The sequence below is a fragment of the Leucopleurus acutus genome (genome assembly GCF_964270905.1).
Source record: "Leucopleurus acutus genome assembly, chromosome: 15".
In the NCBI taxonomy this organism is placed as follows: Eukaryota; Metazoa; Chordata; class Mammalia; order Artiodactyla; family Delphinidae; genus Leucopleurus; species Leucopleurus acutus.
Window position 1 is genome coordinate 42,787,452 of NC_139157.1, and position 21,720 is coordinate 42,809,171.

Consider the following 21,720-nt stretch of genomic DNA (forward strand, 5'->3'; position numbering starts at 1 on the left):
TAACACCATGCTACATTTTAGTAAAATATGGGACTAAAAATAAAGCAGACACAAGATCAAGTCACTTATAAGAGAAAGAAAAGATTAGGATTTTGGACATTTGAATAGAAGCGTTTCATACCAGAAGCCAAAGGAGCAACATATTTAAAATACTCAAGGAAAGAAAATATGAGCCAAAGATTTTATATGCAGCCAAACTGACTTCAGATATAAAGACCACAAATAAATAGTTATGAACATGCCAGAAATCAGAGAATACTGTTATGAGAGCTTTCTGAGAAATCTACAAGGCTAGAGAATGAGTTGAATTCATAGGAGCAGCTCTGGTAAAAGGTCAAGTGGTCAGTATAGAATTTATTTAATAGTGGAACTAAGACTATCAGTGTTAAGGATGAGAAAATATTTAAACATTACATATTGTATGCTCTGCATTATAAATATAGCGCAACTACCGAAAATGGGAGAAAAGAGTATCTTGAAAGTAGTATAAGCTTGATGATTGCTCATAGTTATTAGCTGAAATACCAAGATAACGCTTTATTAAGATGCTGGAAAAGAGTAAGAAAAGGGGGAAGAAAATGCTAATAGTTTCGCGACTGTTCATAGCAAGGATGTTATCTTAAATATAATCTAAAGAGGAAATTAAGGATATTATCTAAAAGTAATTATTAAAACAAAGTTACAGAGTTTCCAGAATACTAAAAAATATATATATTTTAAAATCTAGCAATGAGCAGTTAAGACCTTACATGTGTATGTGCTATTTACAACTATAAAATGAAAAATATGATGAAAGGTTAAAATAGACAAAATTATACCAGGTAAATGAAATGAAAGTAGGAGTTGCAAACTTGATAACAGATAAGGTAGAATTCAGGTCAAAAAGCATTTAATGTGGGGGAGGAAACTGCTGACATATTGAGCTACATTGAAGTTAAGCACTCTGTTCATCAAGACACCTTTCAGAAAGTTAAAAGACAAGCCACAGAATGGAAGAAAGCAATTGTAACTCATACCCAATAAAGGACAACCTTATTAGTAATCAAGAAGTTTTCATTAAAACCACAATGAAATGCCACTACATTCCTACCAGAATGGCTAAAATTAAAAAGACTCACAATACCAAATGAAGGCAAGGTTGTGAAATGGTCAGAGTTCTCATATATGGTGGGCATGTCAGTTGCTACAACCATTTGGAAAACTGGCCTTTTCTGCTGAGGTTTAACATATTCATACTCTGTAAACCAGAAGTTTCCTTCCTAGATATATAGTCACCAGAATTGTATTCCATAGAAAGCTATGTAGGGTGTTGCTAGTGTACCTGTCTTCACCTCCTTACCTGCACATATCATGTGGCTAAAATGTCATTGAGAGAAAATGTTCCACGGTTATATGGTGTTGATGGTTGCACAATTCTATGATTATACTAAAAGTCACTGAACGGTACACTTTAAAAGAGTGAGTTATATCTCAATAAAGCTGTTATTAAAAACAAAACCAAAAATGTCATTGAGAGCATGTAGTGATTTCCTACCAGATGTAATCTCAGTTTTGGTTTATCATCCAAAGCCATTTGTTGTATCTAGCCTCACTTTCCTATCCAGTTTTGTGCAGTCTGTCAATTTACAGCCCCTCTCAGTAGTCTAATCTCCTTGCTAATAACACCTTCATATTCTAGTAAGTGCTTTCATATATAAGATTAATAATATGAAAATAGTCAAAGCCATGGGTATTATCCCTATTTTATTTTATTTATTAAAAAAATCTTATTTGAAGTATAGTTGACTTACAATATTACATTAATTTCAGATGAATAACAGAGTGATTTGATATTTTTATAGATTATACTACATATAAAGTTATAAAATATTATCTATATTCCTTGTTGCTGTATATTACATCCTTGTATCTTATTTATTTTATACCTAGTAGATACTATCCTATTTTAAAATCAGGGAAACTTGAATGGACACAGTGATTTATCTGGAATCACAGGGCTAGTATTAGAATTTGTTTCAACTTCAAGATACTTATTGAGCTTCTTTTATGTAGTAGGCACTAGTTGGTGCAGTTGGGATATTTAGGTAGATTCTAATTCTCTGGTCTCTCTGCTCAGAGAATTTACCTACGTTGCTTCTAGTCTGTCTCCCCTTGCTAGTCTTCTCATCTCTTGACTGCTTTACTGCTTCTATTTGTCCTTGTTGTCATTTAACTTCAAAGCCCTTCTAAACTCTCTTTTCCTCACTAACCTTCTTTAAACCTTCCTTTACTTTGAATTTCTTGGGACCTGACCGATTCTAAATATATCTGTAACTTGCCACACATTTTTCTTTAGTTGGTTCGAATGCATATTTATTACCTCAGTTGATAAGGAAGCTTCTCAAGGGCATAAGTAATTATCACCTATAATTTAGAAAGTATTCTCCACAATTTTTTTCCCCTCATTGAACCAGCATACTTGTTGGCTCCGTAGATGCTTATTAGTAAAATTATGTTCAATAGAAAACTAAAGCCTTGCCTTGGTCTTTAACCCACTTGTTAGTTGGGAAGATCAAACACACACAAGGGATATGTCCTGTTTGCAATTGTAAAACAATGTATCGATTATGAAAAATGAAAAGCTTCAGATTGAATGGCTGAGTGGCTCTGATGAGTTGTTCTGCTACAGTGTAACAGTTAGTTGTAGCTTACAGTTAATAATGGACTTCTGGTGTTCATCTATTCATTTCAAAGATAGCCTATGTCATTCTTGAATAATAATTATTAGAGTCAAAATAAAGAAAATTAAGCATACTTAATGTTTTTATTGTAGCTGTTTTATTAAAAAAATTTTTTATTGAGGTATAGTTGATTTACAACGCTGTGTTAATTTCTGCTATTGTTGCTGTTTTTATAAGGCACAGTTGGTGGATCTGAAATCTGAACTGACAGAGACCCAAGCAGAGAAAGTTGTATTGGAGAAAGAAGTACATGATCAGCTTTTACAATTGCACTCTATTCAGCTTCAGCTTCATGCTAAAACTGGTCAAAGTGTTGACTCTGGTACCATTAAGGCAAAATTGGTAAGTAGTTTAGAGGGTAACGTATATTTATATGTGTTTTAGAGGGTGAAAAGGACAATCTTTAATGAGTCTTTTTAATTATAAAAGTTAATATGTGCTCCTGGGAAATTTAGAAAATACAGGAAATGTGAAGGTCATCATAATCATCCACAATCTTATCACCTGGAGATGATCAGTGATAACATCAATAACCAATTGGTACTTAGAATAGGATCTTCTTCCTATTTAAAAAGATCTATATAAATACACTTAAAAGATATTTGTGATTATAACATATAAACTTTTTTTTGACCTACTGTATCAGTTAAGATTAAGTTCAGTTACATGTAACAGAAATCCCAAGTAACATTGGAATTATTCTTAAATAGTACAAATTATTTTCTCCTAGTTAAAGAAGCCCTGAGACAGGCATTCAGAGCTGATATGGCAGCTCCACAGATATCAGGGATCCAGTTTCCTTTTGTTGTTCTGCTCTGCCATCTTTAGCTCATGGTTTCTGTCTTCAGGATTTCTTCATATCTGCATTCCAGGTAGGAAGCAGGAAGATCTAAGGGCAAAATGATGCTTCCCAGCTGCATTAGTTTTCTTTAAAGACCTTTTCATGGAATCCTCCTCAGCTTTTTGCCAATCATTTAGCTGTCTCACTGGCTATCCCTAGCTGCATGTCATTCCCTTGGTCACATGACCACCTCCAGTAAAATTGGAGTTCTGTTAATAAGGAAGAAGAGGAAAATGGAATGGGGTGCCAACCGGTGGCACATTTTTTCTTTTGCTCTTAATATAAGTATCTTCCCTGCCACTGAGTGCTTTGTCATGTTTGCATAATGTTCATTGTGTAAATGTTCCATAATTAACTATTGCCCTCTTAATCAATGTAGGTTGTTGAAATAGAATTTTTTTAAAGTCTCATTTCTGTTTAACCTCATATGTATTGTGTACTATGTACCAGGCACTTTGTTAACTATAGGGGATACAGCAGTAAATAAGACAGATAAAGCTTGGGAGAGGCAGAAGATGAAATGATGTTGATGATGAGAGTAATACAGTTCAAAGTTTTACTCGTTTTCAGTTAATTCTGTTTAATTGGTTAGTTTCTAATAAGGATATGTTAGAATTTATTTAAATGAATATTTACATTCTCCTAAAGTCCTTTTAAATTCTGAAATTCTATAAATATAAATTATTAGTGTTGTTTTATTTAACTGAAATGAGTCAGATTCATAACTGCTTCTTTGGAATGTTTGATACTAACATTGAGAAACAATGTACGATTTCACTAGAAAAGGATTCACCTGACATTTTAACATTAGATTTGAAACATGGTGCTGTAGTGGAAAGGCACTGAACCAGGTGTGTTAACTAATTTTGATAAAACAAACATTTTTAATCTAATCCTGTGCAGTTACTATTGCTTATGGATTTGCAAATATATTTGTTCTAATGAACTTTACCCAAGTGATATTCAACATATGGGAATTTTCCTTGTAATGATTGTACCACTAAATAAATTCATTTGTTTGATGTTTTTCTAATTATAAAACTTTTTTCTTATATCTTAAGTCTGTCCCCTCTGTGGAGGAGCTGGTAAGTATGCCATTTCTGTTTTGCTTTAATATGTTACGCTGAAATGTTCTTAGTGCTTTATTTGCATAGTACATGTTGTCACTTTGTATGTATTTGAAAGTGATATTAACGATGGTAATTTTTTAATGTGCCAATACGTGAAAAGTTCAGCGAGTAGCCCATTGCTCTTTTCGCACCTTGTGTTGTTAAAAGATTTTTCTTTTGTTCGTGATTTGTTGCCATTATTTGCAGAACCCATCAGCATTTGACAACTTCTGAGCTTTGTAACTTGCTCATACGCTACTTCAAGAGAACAATTGGTTTTCCTTATGCAGGCCTACCTCTTTCCTCCTTTTCTGTTTGAATTTATTCCCAGAGAAAGAATGTGCATGTTGGTTTCTTATTTATCCACTGCATGTGTTATAACTTTTCATCAGTCTTGAGAATAATTGTGTGGGCTTTGAAACAACTGAATTTTGAAACCCTTTTTATTTTGGAAAATAACAATATATAAATTCTTAATATTTTTCCCACTACTTCAACCTAATCAGGTTCTAAATTGTCATACGACTTTTCTTCTTTTGAAAATATACTGTTTGGATATCGGAATACAAAATTAACTTCTTTGTTGTTACCTAATGATGAACAGGTTAACTAAAACAAAAAGGTTTTTTCCTTTAAATCTAAAAGTGAGGGCTTCCCTGGTGGCGCAGTGGTTGAGAGTTCGCCTGCCGATGCAGGGGACACAGGTTTGTGCCCCAGTCCGGGAAGATCCCACATGCCGTGGAGCGGCTGGGCCCGTGAGCCATGGCCGCTGAGCCTGTGCGTCTGGAGCCTGTGCTCCGCAACGGGAGAGGCCACAACAGTGAGAGGCCCGCGTACCGGGAAAAAAAAAAAAATCTAAAAGTGATTAACTTCAGTGTTCTTAGTCCTATTCTTGCTTGCATCTGTTAATTTCAGGTCTGCAAGTTTGTCAGATTCATTAGGGGTTTAAATCATTAAAGCAAAGTAGTGTCTTAATATGTTTCTCAGATTTCATAAATATTATATAAATAGCTCATTAAAGTGTAAGTAGATAATCCTCAACATAAAATTTATTTAGCCCGTAAATGAAAAATTCTTGGTCTCTAGGAACTTATTTTATGAAACAAACAGCATTAACCTCAGTAAATGTCATAAAAAAATATTTTTGTTCGTGTTGTCCAAACTGAGGTTTTGTAACTGATACCTGCCCTTTTAGGAAAGAGATTCTGAAGTAAATTGAGATGTTAAGAATTCCAAAGTTGTTGTAAAAAGAGGATTCTAGATTATTAGTTCTTCAGATTTAAAAAAAAAAAAAAATCTAGGGACTTCCCTGGCGGCCCAGTGGTTAAAACTCCGTGCTTCCAGTGCAGGGGGCATGGGTTCGATATCTGATCGGGGCACTGAGATCCCACAGGCTGTGGGGTGCAGCCAAAAAAAGTAAAATAAAATAAAATAATTTTTTTTAAATCTACAAATTGTGTTCTAATGGTTATATTTGTTTTTTTACAGAAGTTGAAAAAGCATGCTAATTTATCTTCCTTTTGTTTATCACATATATAATGACAGATATTTTAATCAAGGAAGTGATAAATATATTCAACATTTGGTAGTTGTCATTCATTTCAGTTTGTATTTTTTTTTGTTATTGTTTTTACGATTGTGGTACTCACTGCCTTGTATTTGAGTATATCATATATTGATGTTTAAATATGTCATATATTGATATGCTGTTGTCAAAACAGTAGATCAAAGCAGACATTGAAATTACTACCAAGTACATTCCATTAGTTGTTAAAAGTTTGCTTACATTTGTTTCTCAGCTTAATATTCACGATAAAAAGGGAAATAATTATAATAGTCACTACTCATACATTAGAAACAATATCATTTGCCATTCACTCAAGAGAAACATTCTTCTTGTGCTGAGATGTAGATCTTTATTTAAATCTCCTGAAGGGGACATGGTGTAGTGAACAGTGTCATCCACATCTCATCAATAAATATAACTGTATTTTCACAGGATTTATAGATTCTGTACATAGTCAGTAAAAGCAGTTCTCTAAGCCAATAAAAACACTTCCACTCAAATTTGGGATGGTTCTCTTGATCCAAAAATAACACTTAAAAGATCTTTTGTCCAACTCTCAGAAGGGTTTTATTTTCCACACAGTCTGTGTGTGTGTGTGTGTGTGTGTGTGTGTGTGTGTGTGTGTGTGTTTGAATTTGAATTTGACTCCCTTTAGGCAGGATTTTGTACCTTCTGTTTTCCCCTCCACTTTGTCTTGTACCTGCCTATCTGTTCTGTGCTTGAATTCCAAAGGTATTTACATTTGTAACCCTTGATGTATAGGTACACTGTACTTTATACTTGAAGGTATATTGAAAATTATTTCTCTCACATTTGAGCTGGTGATAAAAATTTGATGGCAAAGATCTTAAAGTTATATTCTCTGGCTAACACCTATAAATTCATATATATGGGTTATCTACCAAGTGGAGCATAGGATGGCATCCTTTTTTGAGAGTAAAAATGAATATCCATCCAACCTCATAGTAGGCAAGTGAGGCCACTATTTTTCCTCAGAAAACAGTTCTTCAGTCACTTTAACATATGGACAAATAGATCATCCAGATCCCAAAGTTCAGTGATAATCTATACCATAGATATACCATAGATATATATACATAGATACTATACTATAGATATCTATGCTATAGATATTTTTTACCATAAGCCATATTTTTTTAATTGAAGTGTAGTTAATTTACAATGTGCTAATTTCTGCAGTACAGCAAAGTGACTCAGTTATACACAAATATATCTTCTTTTTTAATATTCTTTTCCATTATGGTTTATCCCAGGAGATTGGATATAGTTCCCTGTGCTCTACAGTAGGACCTTGTTGTTTATCCATCCTGTACATGATAGTTTGCATCTACTAACCCCAAACTCCCATTCCATCCCTCTCCCTCCCTCCCACTTGGCAACCACAAGTCTCTTCTCTGTATAGACATTTTTTAATGTGTAAATATTTTAATGCAGTTGTTACCAGCATTTCTCCATGACCATAAAATGTTTTAAAAGAATTGGAATATCTGTTCTAATTTAAGCATTGTCAGTTTCTTATAATGCTGTAAGATAAATTGGTCATAGAATGTATCTCTGCGTCACTGAATGGCTTTGACCTGTTTATAGAATTGCTGCATTAAAGTTCATTAAATGTTTGGGCACAACCACCAGAGTGATTACTTTGGTCTAGTTTTAGAGTCATTTTTAGGAAGTAGGGAGTAGATTTAATTATCCATTGAAGCCATTACTATTAGTGTGTTGATAACATGAGCTTAGAGAAGGCTACTAATCTTCGTATCCTCAGGATCAAGGTGCCCCAGGCCATGTTATTATCTTACCTAGAAGTGGTTCCAACACCTTCTGGTACTAGTTTAAAAAAAACTGGATCCAAATCTTTGTGTTCCATTTTATAGAAACGAAGTGGTAATTTTTATCATATGCTTTCATTGTTGGTATCATAGATTGTGTGCTTTTGTGTATTTTAAGGAACATGGTCTATTGCTAAAGAGTCTTAAAAGTGTATTCATTGCATTATTTTTTATAAAAAAATTGCAATAGGAAAGAGAGCTTGAAGCAAACAAAAAAGAGAAAATGAAAGAAGCTCAACTTGAAGCTGAAGTGAAGTTGCTGAGAAAAGAGAATGAAGCCCTTCGTAGACATATAGCTGTTCTCCAGGCTGAAGTTTATGGGGCAAGACTAGCTGCCAAGTACTTGGATAAGGAACTGGCAGGGAGGTGCGTGGAAAATGAGTACCCCTGTGCTCTTAGGTGACCAACTGCATAGTTAAAGAGGTTGACTCTTATCTCTTTTGGTAAATGAAATATTCATCTTTGTCCTAAGAGTGATTTTATCATTGACTGTAGCTTACTGTTAACTTAATATTGATAGCATAACATATTGCAAATTTATTTAGCCATACTAAATAAGTATTTCCGGTTTACACACACACACTGCTAGTAAATTACTGTGAAATGCTAACAACTCTTAGAGCTGCACTTTTTACCATTTCCTGCCTTGACACCGTAACAGATGATGTTCCCATGTACGGCAGGACTTCCGTAGGAATTCTTTCTGTGATCATTGAAACCCAGTCTTTCTTGCCCCTCAAAAACATGTTGGAATGACAGTGGTTTTATCATAATAATACAGAGTTCTGCTTGCATTAATTTTTTATGGTAAATTATTCACAAACTTTGGTGATTCATTATTATTACTAAATAATTTTCAGCTTATTGTTCTAATGTCGTATTAAGGACTGATGTGGAACAAATAAAAATAATTTATATCATCTTGAAGTGCATATTTTCTAATAATTTTACCACATTTAAAGAAATAATCATTTTGTAAAAAGATACTCTCATTGGAAAAAATGTTTTGTACAGTTAGCCTCACCTAAAGACTAGTGTGATTGCATGCAAGACATGAAACGTTAATTGACATTAGTAAATTGTTTCTAAGATGTATATGAATTAAGTATGTGACTAAAGAAGGTCTCAATCTTTTTTTTTTTTTAAACTGATTTTCGCTTGAAGACACCTGTCTCTTTCAGAATTTTCATGTCTCTAAATCTGAGACACATCAGGAGGTTCCTGAGTGTTAGTTTTATTACTGAATTAGATTTATGCAAAAACTACTTGTGTTCAGTAATTCTTCTGAATTCTTTCTATAGTATGTATAATAAAAAACTAACTGAATTCTTTTCCCAATATGAAGGGTCCAACAAATACAATTACTAGGACGAGATATGAAGGGACCTGCTCATGATAAGCTTTGGAACCAGTTGGAAGCTGAAATACATTTGCATCGTCACAAAACTGTTATCAGAGCCTGTAGAGGGCGTAATGACCTGAAGCGACCAATGCATGCACCACCAGGCCATGTATGTTTGCTTTTTTGCTGTTTCTCACTCAGCCTTGCCCTTTCTTTAATCACAAGTCCTTTGCATTTAAAAAAATTCTACTAGTATTTAAAACCTTTATTTAAAAGTGAATTAAACTTATTTAAAATAGGTACATATTTAAAGTTTCAGCAACCCATGTAGCTCTTTACAGATTTACTAATGCCCAAAAATGATATTTCTGAAGACAGTGAACTATTGCTAGCAAATGCATGTTGCTTTGGCTCATATTTCAGAATTTTCCTGAATCTTGATTAGGCATGTTTACAAATATTTTAAGCTAAGCAGAGAGCGTGTGATCCTATTGATAAATTGGCAAATATTTTTGGATAGTTCTTTACAGGGGACTTTTAGTAACTAGATTTATTTGTAGTTTCTGAACTAACATTTATAACTGTTTGGTCTTGCATTAAGATGGAATTTGAGGTCTGTGTCCAATTGTCTGCTTCTGTAGCCACCACTGTACAGGAGGTTTTCTTTCTACTTGGATAAAAATTTATTAAATTTCACTACAACAGCAGCCTAATGATAGAAACCTTAATATAATAAAATCATATCTAACTCCTACCCAGTGGATCACATATCTTAGTATCACATAAAGCCTGACCTTGAATAATAAAATTATTTGTTGCCTCTGAAAAGATTATTGCAAGAAAAATTGATATGTATGTCTAGTTGGTGGGAGAGGAGTGGCGATTGCAATAAGCACTTATGCCATTGTCTACTTTGGGACACTGTTGGTCCCCATTAACTTCTAGGCAGTGGCCAGATCATAAATGTTATTTTATGCTAAATAAAGGAATTTGAACCTTAACCTGATAATCATGAGGTTTTTCAATAAAATAGTGGACTAATAAGATTTAATATTTGTTTGACAATTACTTTGGTATAGTGAAGAGGATATATTGGAAGAGGGCCTAATTGAAGTCGGAGAGTTACATTTAGAAAGATAATAAAATAAGGAGAAAGTGGTTAGAGGAAGGACAGGTTTGAGAGAAGTACAATCAAGAGGATCTGGTGACTAACTGCTTTTGGTTAATTAGGTGAGTGAGAAGGGAATGTGGGTTTTTGGTTTGGGCAGCTGTGTGAGATGGCATGCATTGATAAAGCAAATAGAGGGAAAGGAAGATTTTGGCAGAAAGATGATGAGATCAGTTTTAGACATGTAGTGTTTGAGGTGCCAGTGGGACAGCCAAGTTATATCCAATTAGATATATGGCTCTGGAATTCTAGAGAGAATTCTGAGTTGAAGATTATTAGGTAAATCATCCTTTGAACCATGGAATTGATTAAGTCACCCAGGGAAAATATATAGAAAGTAAAAAGATGGAAGGAGACTTTTATGGAGTGAGGGACAGAAATGGATCACCAAAGGAAGGAGCCTGAGGTGGAGCTATCAGTTATAGGCCATCTAGGAAAGCACTAGTATAATAGACACCAAAGAAAAGAGAAGGTTTCAAGGATGGGATAGTGAACAGTATCAACTTTCTGCAAGGTTCAGAAGGGCAGTGACTAACAAACGTATTCATTGGAAGTAGCCACATTCGTTACCAGTGCCTGTAGAGAAGACAGTTTCATTGGAGCAAGTGGGGGCAAAACCCTAATTACAGTGGTTGGAGTACTGAATGTAGGAGGCAAGGAAGTACCTACCGTTAGGATTAACTGTGTGTGCCGGTTAAGGAAAGATGGAGGGAGGATAGTAGGTAAAGAAGACAGTGGGTGATTGAAGGGTTTTTATCTGTGTTGTTTTGTGTTTGTACATGGTCAGTATTTTAAAGCTGGATGAGACCTGGAGTTTTTTCATGTGCTGAATTAGGGAAGGAGCTTGTAGAGAGAGGGAAAGAGTAAAGGTACCAGAGAAAGAATTATTAATGGAACAAGGTCCTTTAGTTAAGAGGTAGACTCCAGAACGCAAAGAAATGAAAAAGTAATTAATGATCCAGTTGGCATTATGTTTTTCAGTTCTACAAATCAGTTAAAATGGATATAGATCTTTAAGGTATTTTTCCAGTTAAGATAAAGTTACCTCCTTTCATTTCTTGAAGATATTTGTTTATCAGTTCCTGGCAGTGATTTCTTTTGTAATGTCCTACAATTTAAAAAGAGATGTACCAGATGTATTAAAGAAGTTAATAAGAGCGTGAGAAAATCATCTGTATTTCACCGTGTTAACAGAGCAACTATTTTTGCTTTCCCATTTTATCTATTTATTAATTACTTTCTTAACACTATACTGTGTATCCATTACAGGCAACTAATAAAGATTCCTAAAAGCAAGTTATAATAGTATGGGTTTATTCTATATGGTATATTATTTAAGTAGTACTAATTTTTCTTCTTTTTTTCCTTCAATAAGGATCAAGACTCTTTAAAGAAAAGCCAAGGTGTTGGTCCAATTAGAAAAGTTCTCCTCCTTAAGGAAGATCATGAAGGCCTTGGCATTTCAATTACAGTAAGAAGTAGTGCTTCCAGTCTTCTTTTCTACAGTTGTCTAGTATTATCATGCTCCTTTGTTGGACATCATTGGGAAATAAAGTATTCTGAATATATTTTCTAAATAACTAAATTTATCCCCATGGGTAACAACACACACACAATTATGATTAAAAGCTAGAAGGTGGAATGTACCAAACATTGCATTTCATCAACTTCGTGTTGCATATTTTTTCACATTTTAACATCTGTGAAATTGAGATTCATCTTATAATTATTTTTGTGGAACATAAAATAATGGTTTGTCTTACCGTTCATAGTGACTCAGATTTGATAAAATCTGATAGTGCTGTGGACTACTAATACATAAAATATATTTATTTATTTATTTACGAGAGTAGCTAATTGTTTTTTTGGTTTTTTAGGGTTCTTTGTTTTTTGGCTCTGGAATGCGTTTTAAAAAGCACATGTATATTATTAATCGTTTTATTTAGAAGTAACTTTGATATTCATAATAATTTGATTTACCATTACCTAAATATAATAGCAAATAGAATTTCACTCAGTATTTATAATAAGAGATAGTATAGGTGCTTACTGAAATGTTCTTAGGAAAATATCAGTAGAATAGTCTGTGACTATGCAAAGGTAAACTAATTTACTGCTTTTTTCGGTTAGGGTGGAAAGGAACATGGTGTTCCAATCCTCATTTCTGAGATTCACCCGGGGCAACCTGCTGATAGATGTGGAGGGCTACATGTCGGAGATGCTATTCTGGCTGTTAATGGAGTTAACCTAAGGGACACAAAGCATAAAGAAGCTGTAACCATTCTTTCCCAGCAGGTAAGTACCCTTTATATAACTAAAATTGGATCTGTTGATTGTTCCTTTTTGAATCTGTTGAATATTTTATACTTCCCTAGGAGGTTTCTCAAGTAGTAAAGTGTATATATATAGCTACTAGTTCCCTGTTATAGAAGACATTCAGCCAGATTTACTGAAAAAGATTTGCTCTTCTTCACAGCTGTATAGTTTTGAGCAAGTTACTTAAAGTCCTTTATGCTGCAGTGTCCTCATCTGAGAGCTGTAAGGATTAAGTATGTTAATACATATAAAGTGTTCAGAACAGAACTTGGCTCTTAGAAGGCAAAACATTATTAATGACTAAAACGCTATACAAATATAAAGTACTATAGAAAAAACAATGTTAGAAGTGGATTGATTTTACAGTCATAAATGTTGGCACTCAAGGGTCCTTAGAAATCATTTAGCCCAACCCTCTTATTTAAAATGAGTGAACTAAGCTTCTTAGAAATTAAATGATTTGCTTAAGGTTGCAGAACATATAAAGAGTTGAGAGTTATATCCAGGCGCCGTATTTGTTATCCAGAGCACTTACAATGTTTTTTTGTTTTGTTTTGTTTTGTTTTTTTCCTTCAAGAATAAGGTTGCGGGAATTAGAGAGGTGTTGGTTAGTACACTGAGATATTTGTTGGATCATCAGCATAGTATGCCAGGGTAGAATTGAATCTCAGACTTGAAAGTGAATTTATAGCTCATTTAGTTTAACTTTACGTGATGCATAAATATCTACAATATCACTAATTAAATAATTGTATTAAAGGGAGGACTTGTTGGTGATAAAACCGTCCATTTCATTGTTGTACGTTGCTGATTTTTAGAAAGTTCTTCCTCATATTAAGCGCAAAATCTGTTTCTTCATGACAGCTACCCACAGACCTGATTCTGTCATCTAGAGAACTTTACTGAAGACCACTGCATTTACCATCTCCCCCCAAATGGTATTTTTAAAGCATTGCCTAAGAATGCAGTGCTAGTCTCTTTAAGTTGGCGTTTTCTCAGCCCAACTTGGCTGTCATCCAGTAGCGTAAGAGTGAGATGAACAGCAGCTGTGGTAAAGGAGATGTAAATAGGCATACAAAGTTGTATGGAAACACTAAGCGCATGTTAAAATTCTGAAGTATAACCTTAAACTGCTGGGAAAGAGGAGCAGCAGAGACTAACTTAGTGAGTAGCAATAAAAAAAAAAAAAATGGCATGCTTTCTTTTGAGCAAAGGCAGGCTATAATTTTCAGAGAATTATAAATACCAAACTTGGGAATAGTGATTGTAGTCTCTTATTAAATGACAATTGTAGCTTGTAATTTTTTTAACGTGAAATAATCTGTAACTTTTTACCTGAACATAAAGTTGTTATTAAAGAATTACAATATAAATACTGCACATTTAGTCTAGTATAGTAGAAAGAGCAAGGACTTTGGAGTCAAATTTCTCTTTTTCTGTTTTACTTGTTCATCTTATTGAGAGAGTTACCTGCTCTCTCCAGGACTAACTCAGGTTTCTCATTCATGTACAAGGGACTATAATAATGTTATTCTGAGGATTGAAAGATAGTAATTTTGTACAATAAATACAGTAATTACTATTACTGCTGAACAGAATACCTTAACACTTTGGCACTCGGTGAAAGTTAAGGAAAGGCTCAAGACCTATTCAGTAAGAAACAAATCATTGTGTAGAGGTTTCTTGAATTAGAGAAAAGTTTGTGTGGTACCCTTAGGTGCAACTTTAATATCTGACTATTTAGATGGATTTGCTGAATTGCTATTATGGAAAGTATAAAATGGCAAAATGACTTTTAAACTGAACATTTGTTTCAAAATTCTGTAAATTGAATAAACATCCTTTTTTATTTTAGGTCTGTTAACAAAAATATTTTGATCAGTAGAAAAATCTGTCATATTAAAAGGAAATTACTTTTACCTCTTGAGATTCTAAAATTTCATTATTTGTTGTCTTGAAAGGAGATACATCTGAGGTCCAACTACTACTTCTCACCACAAAGAATTTGGAAATCTTTTAAAATTATAATTACAGTAACTTGGTTTCCTCATTTTCTTTCCCCATTTTAGAGAGGAGAGATTGAATTTGAAGTAGTTTATGTGGCTCCTGAAGTGGATTCTGATGATGAAAATGTGGAATATGAAGATGAGAGTGGACATCGTTACCGTTTGTACCTTGATGAGTTAGAGGGAAGTAGTAATCCTGGTGCTAGTTGCAAAGACACAAGTGGGGAAATCAAAGTGTTACAAGGTAAAAATTACTCTAAAAGTTATAATTAATGTATTTATTATTAATAAACTTTAAAAATATAAAAGCCTTAGCTGTTCTTTAGTAACACTGTTTTAATGATGGGGAAACCATCATTAACAAAATAGATAGCTTTCCCTTGCTAAATTATAGTTTTATTGTACACCAGTAACTACACCAAAATTTTATTTACATGTAAGTTCTTCTAGAGTCATCTTGGACAAGTACGTGACCAATTACTAAACTATAACTGATCCTTGAAAAATAAATAAAATTCAAGTTTTCTAGACTCTGAAACAAAGACCAACATGCCTTTTAGAGTAGATACATCTTAATGTCATCTTGCTGTTGTAATGCGCATTCTTCTCTCATAATGCAATGATTTTACAGGCTAAATATGAGTAAGTGATTAGACTGTTATGATTGTTATTAATAGAATCAGGATATGTGATCTTGAGGATTTTTGGTTTAGTTCCTTTGCTATCATTTATACATATCTTAAAGAAAAATTCTAGCACTTTCTTTTACATGGAGCAGTGGTTCTTAAATTGTGATACATGGATCTTTGTGGGACCCTGAGACCTTTCAGGGGGTTCTTGAGGTCAAAACTTTTCATAATAACACTAAGGCATTGTCTGTCTTTTTTTGCTGTGTTGATATTTGCACTGATGGTACAAAAGCAATGGGGGTAAAACTATTGATACTTTAGTGCGAGTCAAAGCAGTAGTACCACTTTACTAGTGATCACTGTGTTCTTCCTTGCCATCCACTCAGAATGAAGAAGAAGAAAATGCCAGTTTCTCTTAAGAATATCCTTGATGAAATAGTAAAAACTGCTAATTTTATTAAATCTTGAGTATATGACTTTTTAATATTCTGTGTGATGAAATGGGAAGTATGCATTGTATTACTGAGTGTATGCTGAACAGAGATACTGGTCTTGAGGAAAAGTACTTAAGTGATTAATTTGCTAGCTGAACTAGTCATTTTTTTCATGGATGACAGCATGACAATTTTTACTTGAAAGAATGACCGACAAATTATGGTTGTTCAGACTATTTGGCAGCCATTTTCTTTAAAATGAACAAAGTGAATCCATCACTTCAAAGAGAACAACTGACTATTTATTGCCAGTGATAAAACGTGAGCTTTCAAGTGAAAATTAGAATTTTGTAAAACACGCATCAACCACCATGAGCTCAACAGCTTCCGGACACTTAAAGAACTTTTCTAATAAGATTGGTGGTGATATTAACGAATGTGATTTTTTTTGATATAGTAAAATGAAATGTGTCAGCTTTTGCAATGGCTATGTAACTCAGTGATCTGATATTTTTCAAATGACCAGTGCATGATGTTACTAAATCCTGCATGGGTAAAAGAGCCATTCAAAGTGCAAGATAGATAAATGATTTTAATGTAGCAGAGTGTGAAAGTTCATTGATATGGTTTTAGATTCTATACTGTAAAATTTTGGTATACGATCAAAGAAGAATACTGACAGTTATCTGAAAAAGCTGAGTTACTCTTCCCTCTTCTATCTATATATCTGTGTGAGAGTGAACTTTCTTCATATACTTGTAACTCATTGAGTAGAAGCAAATATGAGAATCCAGCTATCTTCTGTAAAGCCAGACATTAAGGATATTTGCAAAACTGTAAAATAATGATATTCTTCTGACTAAATTTTTTGGAAAGTAGAATTATTTTCACTAAACAAATATGTTATTTATGTTAACATTTATGGAGTTTATTATCATTTTTAATAAAGTAATAAATTTTTTTTAGATTTCTCAGTTTTAATCACTAATATGGTAAACATCAGTACCTCACATAACATTAATAACCCACATGAACAAAAGCTCTTTGCAATTCTCAGTACTTATTAAGAGTGTAAAGGCATCCTGAGACCAAAAAGTTTGAGAGCTGCTGGCATAGAGTTTTATAGTGAACTGATGAACTCTTGCCCTTTTGGTAAATCTATATGTTGTGAATTATCTATACAAAGACAGCAGTAGCAATCGTTCTCCCCGTGCATCTTGAACAAAACGATTGTGGCACTATGTCAGAACCTTGCGCTGTTGAGCTACTTTTCCTTTGCTTTTGTTGTCTTTCACCCTTTCTTCTATTTTTTGTCAGGATTAGAGGTCTTGTCCCTTGCTTTTTGCAGCTGAGGCTAAAAGGTTCTCTATCACCTGTGTAAATTGCAAACCACTTAAAATGTGACTCAAATATGTGTACTATTTGTAGATTAACCAAAATTAGTTTTAAATTTTATCTGGATATTGGACAAATTAGATGTAATGGTAAACTAGTATGTGCCTCAGTGAACTGAAGTTAAATAATGTGAAAGCAAAATGTGAAAGAAAAATACAGTTTACAGTTCAACAGGTATTTGTGTGAGTAGAACTTACTGAATTTTGGGATTGTGCGTGTCAGTTCTAAGTTTCATAGAAAATTTGGTAGGAAATTTTATATAATTTTTAGATAGGTCCAATAGATAATATTAAAAAATCTGTACAGTGTTTGATATCTGCTATAAGAAGGAAGAATTCCTTTGTCAGAGATTGCTGACTTGATTAATCTAGGGTCCCATTATTTGCTCCATATTATTATTAATTACAGTGGGCATTCCTTTGTTATAGCTCAATAAAAGTATGACTTTTTTTTTTTAACTAGAAAGTATCTGGATTTTTTCTCTTTCTTTCAGGATTTAATAAGAAAGCAGTAACTGATGGACATGAAAATGGAGACCTAGGAACTTCAAGTGAAACTCCACTCGAAGATGGTGCTTCTAAATTAGATGATCTGCACAGTCTGTATCATAGAAAATCTTATTAAACTGACTATCTCCAGACAAGATTGTTAATCAGACTATTCTGAATTTGGGGCACTAGGGAAGACGGTGACAAAGACTGTACAAGATCAAGGGAGGCTGTTGCCTAAATGAAAGGCGGGTACCTCAGGGCTTCACGTGAACAATTCTAAATGCATAAAACTCCCTATTTTCTGTGGTATACCATAATTGGCTATTGCATGTAAAGTAATTTTGATTTTCTTAAAATTGTAAAGCACCAAAGCATGTGTTTCCCAAAAGGATAGTACTAGGCTCTTAAGTACTAAATGAAGCACTACTGTTTTATTTGATTCCTTTTCCATTTAGTAGAAGGACAGTGCTAACTGGAATGTTTTTAAGAAATAGCCTTTAAATATAAGAGAATAAATGAATTCATACTGTATGTTCCAGAATGTTAAGTGTGGTGTTTCAAAGGACAGAACTTGAATAGCAGAAATGTAGGCTTGACTTAATTTTTTTTTTTAACTTAATGTGCTTCCTGATATCTAAATCAGTTCTTAATGATCATTTATTATGAGTTTGCTTTTCAATGTTACTCATTCAGTACAAAATAGTTTTCTTTAAGCAATCCGTTATCAATCAATGCTGCACTAGAAATAGTTTCAGAAAAGTTATTGTACATTGTACATTTTAGGTTTTTAGAAGAAATGCAGATGAGTGTAAAATATCTGTTCTCAATTATGTTGATCTTGTGTGCATGGTATTGGAGTATTACGTTATTAATGTTTAGTCACAAATGCTTTTTTTCTGGAATCCACGAAAGACAGTTTTATACATTTTGAGTTGTTCATAATGTTTGTCTTGTGATAGTCCTGGCACTTAAAGATACATCTTTTCTGTCAGTAAAAGCTCAAATTTATTACCATGTCAATGAGATACATTCAAAAGCAGTTTTCTCTGAAAGTACCTAACTGATTTGCCAGTCATCCAAAAAGCTGAGGCACTGGAGGGTAAGATAAGGTGAACATGTTTTGAAATGGTAATTGTTTTGGTTGGCTTTTCTTGTTTGTGTTTGTTTGACTAAAGTGCTTTTCATATGCAAACTAGATTGCTACTTCGCTTATCCCAGGAATAAGCGTGGAGTGCCTGCTCTCTTTATTTACTGTTCCGCAGGCCACTGTACTGGGGAGGGGAAAGTGAAAATATTGCATTTAAAGAGATGATAGTTTTGCCAATATCATTGTTTTAAAGGACATACGTTGAAGGCAGTATTGATTGGGAGAAGGCTTTTATAGTATTATCAGTATCTCTTTCTAATATTCAAATGTTATGTGATATAAAACATGTTCTTTTATCTTTCCTAGATGCACTGTATATTTGTTCATAGGTAAATCTATAAAATGTATATACTTTATTTGGTGGTTTTGCTATTTATAAATTTTATGTTTTAACTGTTGCTCATTTATGGTTTGTTTTGGGTGGTTTTGTTCATCTGTATATCACCATGTTAATTTGTAATAGAAATGCACTTCATAGTATATATGGTTACTGATATTAAAATACCTTGTAGCATAGCGTTGCCTCTAAGCAGAAGCTAGTATTTAATTGTATAACTGAATAAGCAAGCTACATGTTATTGTTTGCTCCTGGCAGGCTAGGCCTCTTAAAAGAAAAAAAGTCTTCTCCTTATGCATCCCCTGCTCCAACACATGCCCCCATGCATGACATGAGATCTGCAAACTGGATTTTAGCCAGTGTATTCATTTAGTCAAAAAAATTTCCATTGTCACGTATCTGAAAACTTTTTGTTTTGACTTGAAACCATGTTATTTTACCTTTTTAAAACACAGCCTGGGATGGGATGGCCATGGCACTTTTTCAGAGAGTATCCTTTACCACTAAGACTGATTCCTTAGGAAATATTAGGTAACACCTTTTGATTTTCAAGAACTAATGTGTTTATAAAGCGTTTTTTCTTTAGAGCCTTGAATTGGCATTTCTGTGAGGACGCCGTGTGATATGAAGAATTGTATGAGATGGTTGTGATACAAACTTTCTTGGGGTGATAAGCAGAATGAAAAATTTCCCAGGTAGTTTAAAATTGCAAAGGTCAGTTCCCATTTCATTCCTGCCTCACCTTGCTTTTGCAGGCCTATGTGAGAGCACTGTTGCTCAGATGCTACTATGAGATTCCCATCAGGTGTTTAGAAAGTACTCAGTTAAAAGTTCATTTTAGAATATATAGTCTTTGGGGGATGAACTAAGAATTACAGACTTTTCCCAAAGGACTGAATGAGAAACAGTTTTTATGTTTTCACGTTTACAGGAAAGAAACTCATAACGAGTTTCAAGGACAAAACCAAACAGATAAGGAGAGAACTGTTGCAAAGCCATTACAATTAAAGAGGAAAAAGAAAAATATACATATGCACACACAAACAATAGCTGAGAAAAAATTTTCAAGAATGTGAGGGTTGTATGTATGTGTGTATATATTTACATTTAACTTCTAAAATTCTAAGTGTCTGTTGTGAATATGATGGCAGACAACATTTGGGTTATGAGACTTGTTAAAATAGATTGAAAAGAGATGACAGTTTTTTGATCCTTGGTAATATAACTGAATGGTTTTAGCTGAACAGTTGTCAAAAGTTAGCCCAGCTTGTCATTGGTGCTGGTTCTGTTCCCCCCACCATGGACTTATTTTGTTTTCATGTTTAGAAACAGTATATTGATTCATGTGTAAGTTGCACATTTCTGACATCCTTATTATGTAATCACTATCCCACCTATCCAGTCTTCCACATAGGGTCAGCCTCAAATCTATAGGATTTTTGACAAATGTATTATATCTAGTTGTGTTGAATTTAGTATTTTTTTATTAGCCTATAAATAAAGATGGCCTCTCCTACATTAAAATGGTATTAATCGCATTAAAAAAATAAACATTTTGCAATTCTTTCATGTTATATATTTTATTTATTATTTATTTCTAGTAGCTTCTGTTATTTGTACCAGCAAGTCATAAAGTCCATGCAAAGGCTGAACCTAGTTACTATGGTGGAACAGTTTTTTTTAGTAGGAATTAACTGTTTGATTTTAGGAACTATTTAATCTGAATTAGTTAAAAGCATATTGGTTGGAAGGAGCTGCCAGAGCAGCTGTGGGACCAGTTTTCTGTTGAATCGTAGCAGATGCAAAAACTCCAGTCTCCCTGGGTGAGTTTTATGTTACAAATATTGATGGCGAATGTTGCCTTTGAGGATAGCACTGATAAAAATTAGAAAATAAATCCTATTAGATACTGTGTAAGAAGGTATTTATCCATTTTATCATCTAAGCATATATGATTTAGAAGTTCCCAAATTGTATATAAAATAATTTTAGAAATATCTATAAACATTGTTCAGTTTGTTTGCCTCAGAAGTTGTACGTGTGGTCATTTATAGTCAACCTAAGAACTAGGTGTGTAGAATGTGTAGGAATGCTTTTTCTTTATCAAGGGTATCTGAGGTCAATCAGGAGGAAAAACTCACAAATGGTATTTTACTCTAAGTATTAATTAATGTAAACCATATTTCAGAAAATTACTTGAGTTATGAACATTTAGAGGTATTTATTTTTTTTGTCATTGAGTAATTTTGATTTAGTCCTAATACAATACGCTGTGTGTCAGCTTCCAATTCACCAAGCAATTTGGAAAAGTCTTTTCCCCAGAATTCACCCACATAGGATATTGTTCTTTTCATTAAATTAAAAAGAT

The 21,720-nt window shown here is 33.5% G+C and overlaps 1 protein-coding gene across 1 annotated transcript in view; it reads left to right on the forward strand.

Annotated features, from left to right (window-relative positions):
* Positions 1-21,476, forward strand: part of GOPC (golgi associated PDZ and coiled-coil motif containing) — a 41,109-nt gene extending 19,633 nt beyond the window's left edge. Inside the window, exons 2-8 of the mRNA XM_082855836.1 lie at positions 2,898-3,062; positions 8,278-8,453; positions 9,433-9,598; positions 11,973-12,068; positions 12,728-12,892; positions 14,983-15,163; positions 17,871-21,476. Coding sequence (XP_082711962.1) covers positions 2,898-3,062; positions 8,278-8,453; positions 9,433-9,598; positions 11,973-12,068; positions 12,728-12,892; positions 14,983-15,163; positions 17,871-18,001 — 1,080 coding nt within the window. The 3' untranslated portion in view covers positions 18,002-21,476. The remainder of the gene's footprint in view (positions 1-2,897; positions 3,063-8,277; positions 8,454-9,432; positions 9,599-11,972; positions 12,069-12,727; positions 12,893-14,982; positions 15,164-17,870) is intronic.
* Positions 21,477-21,720: the final 244 nt, after the last annotated feature.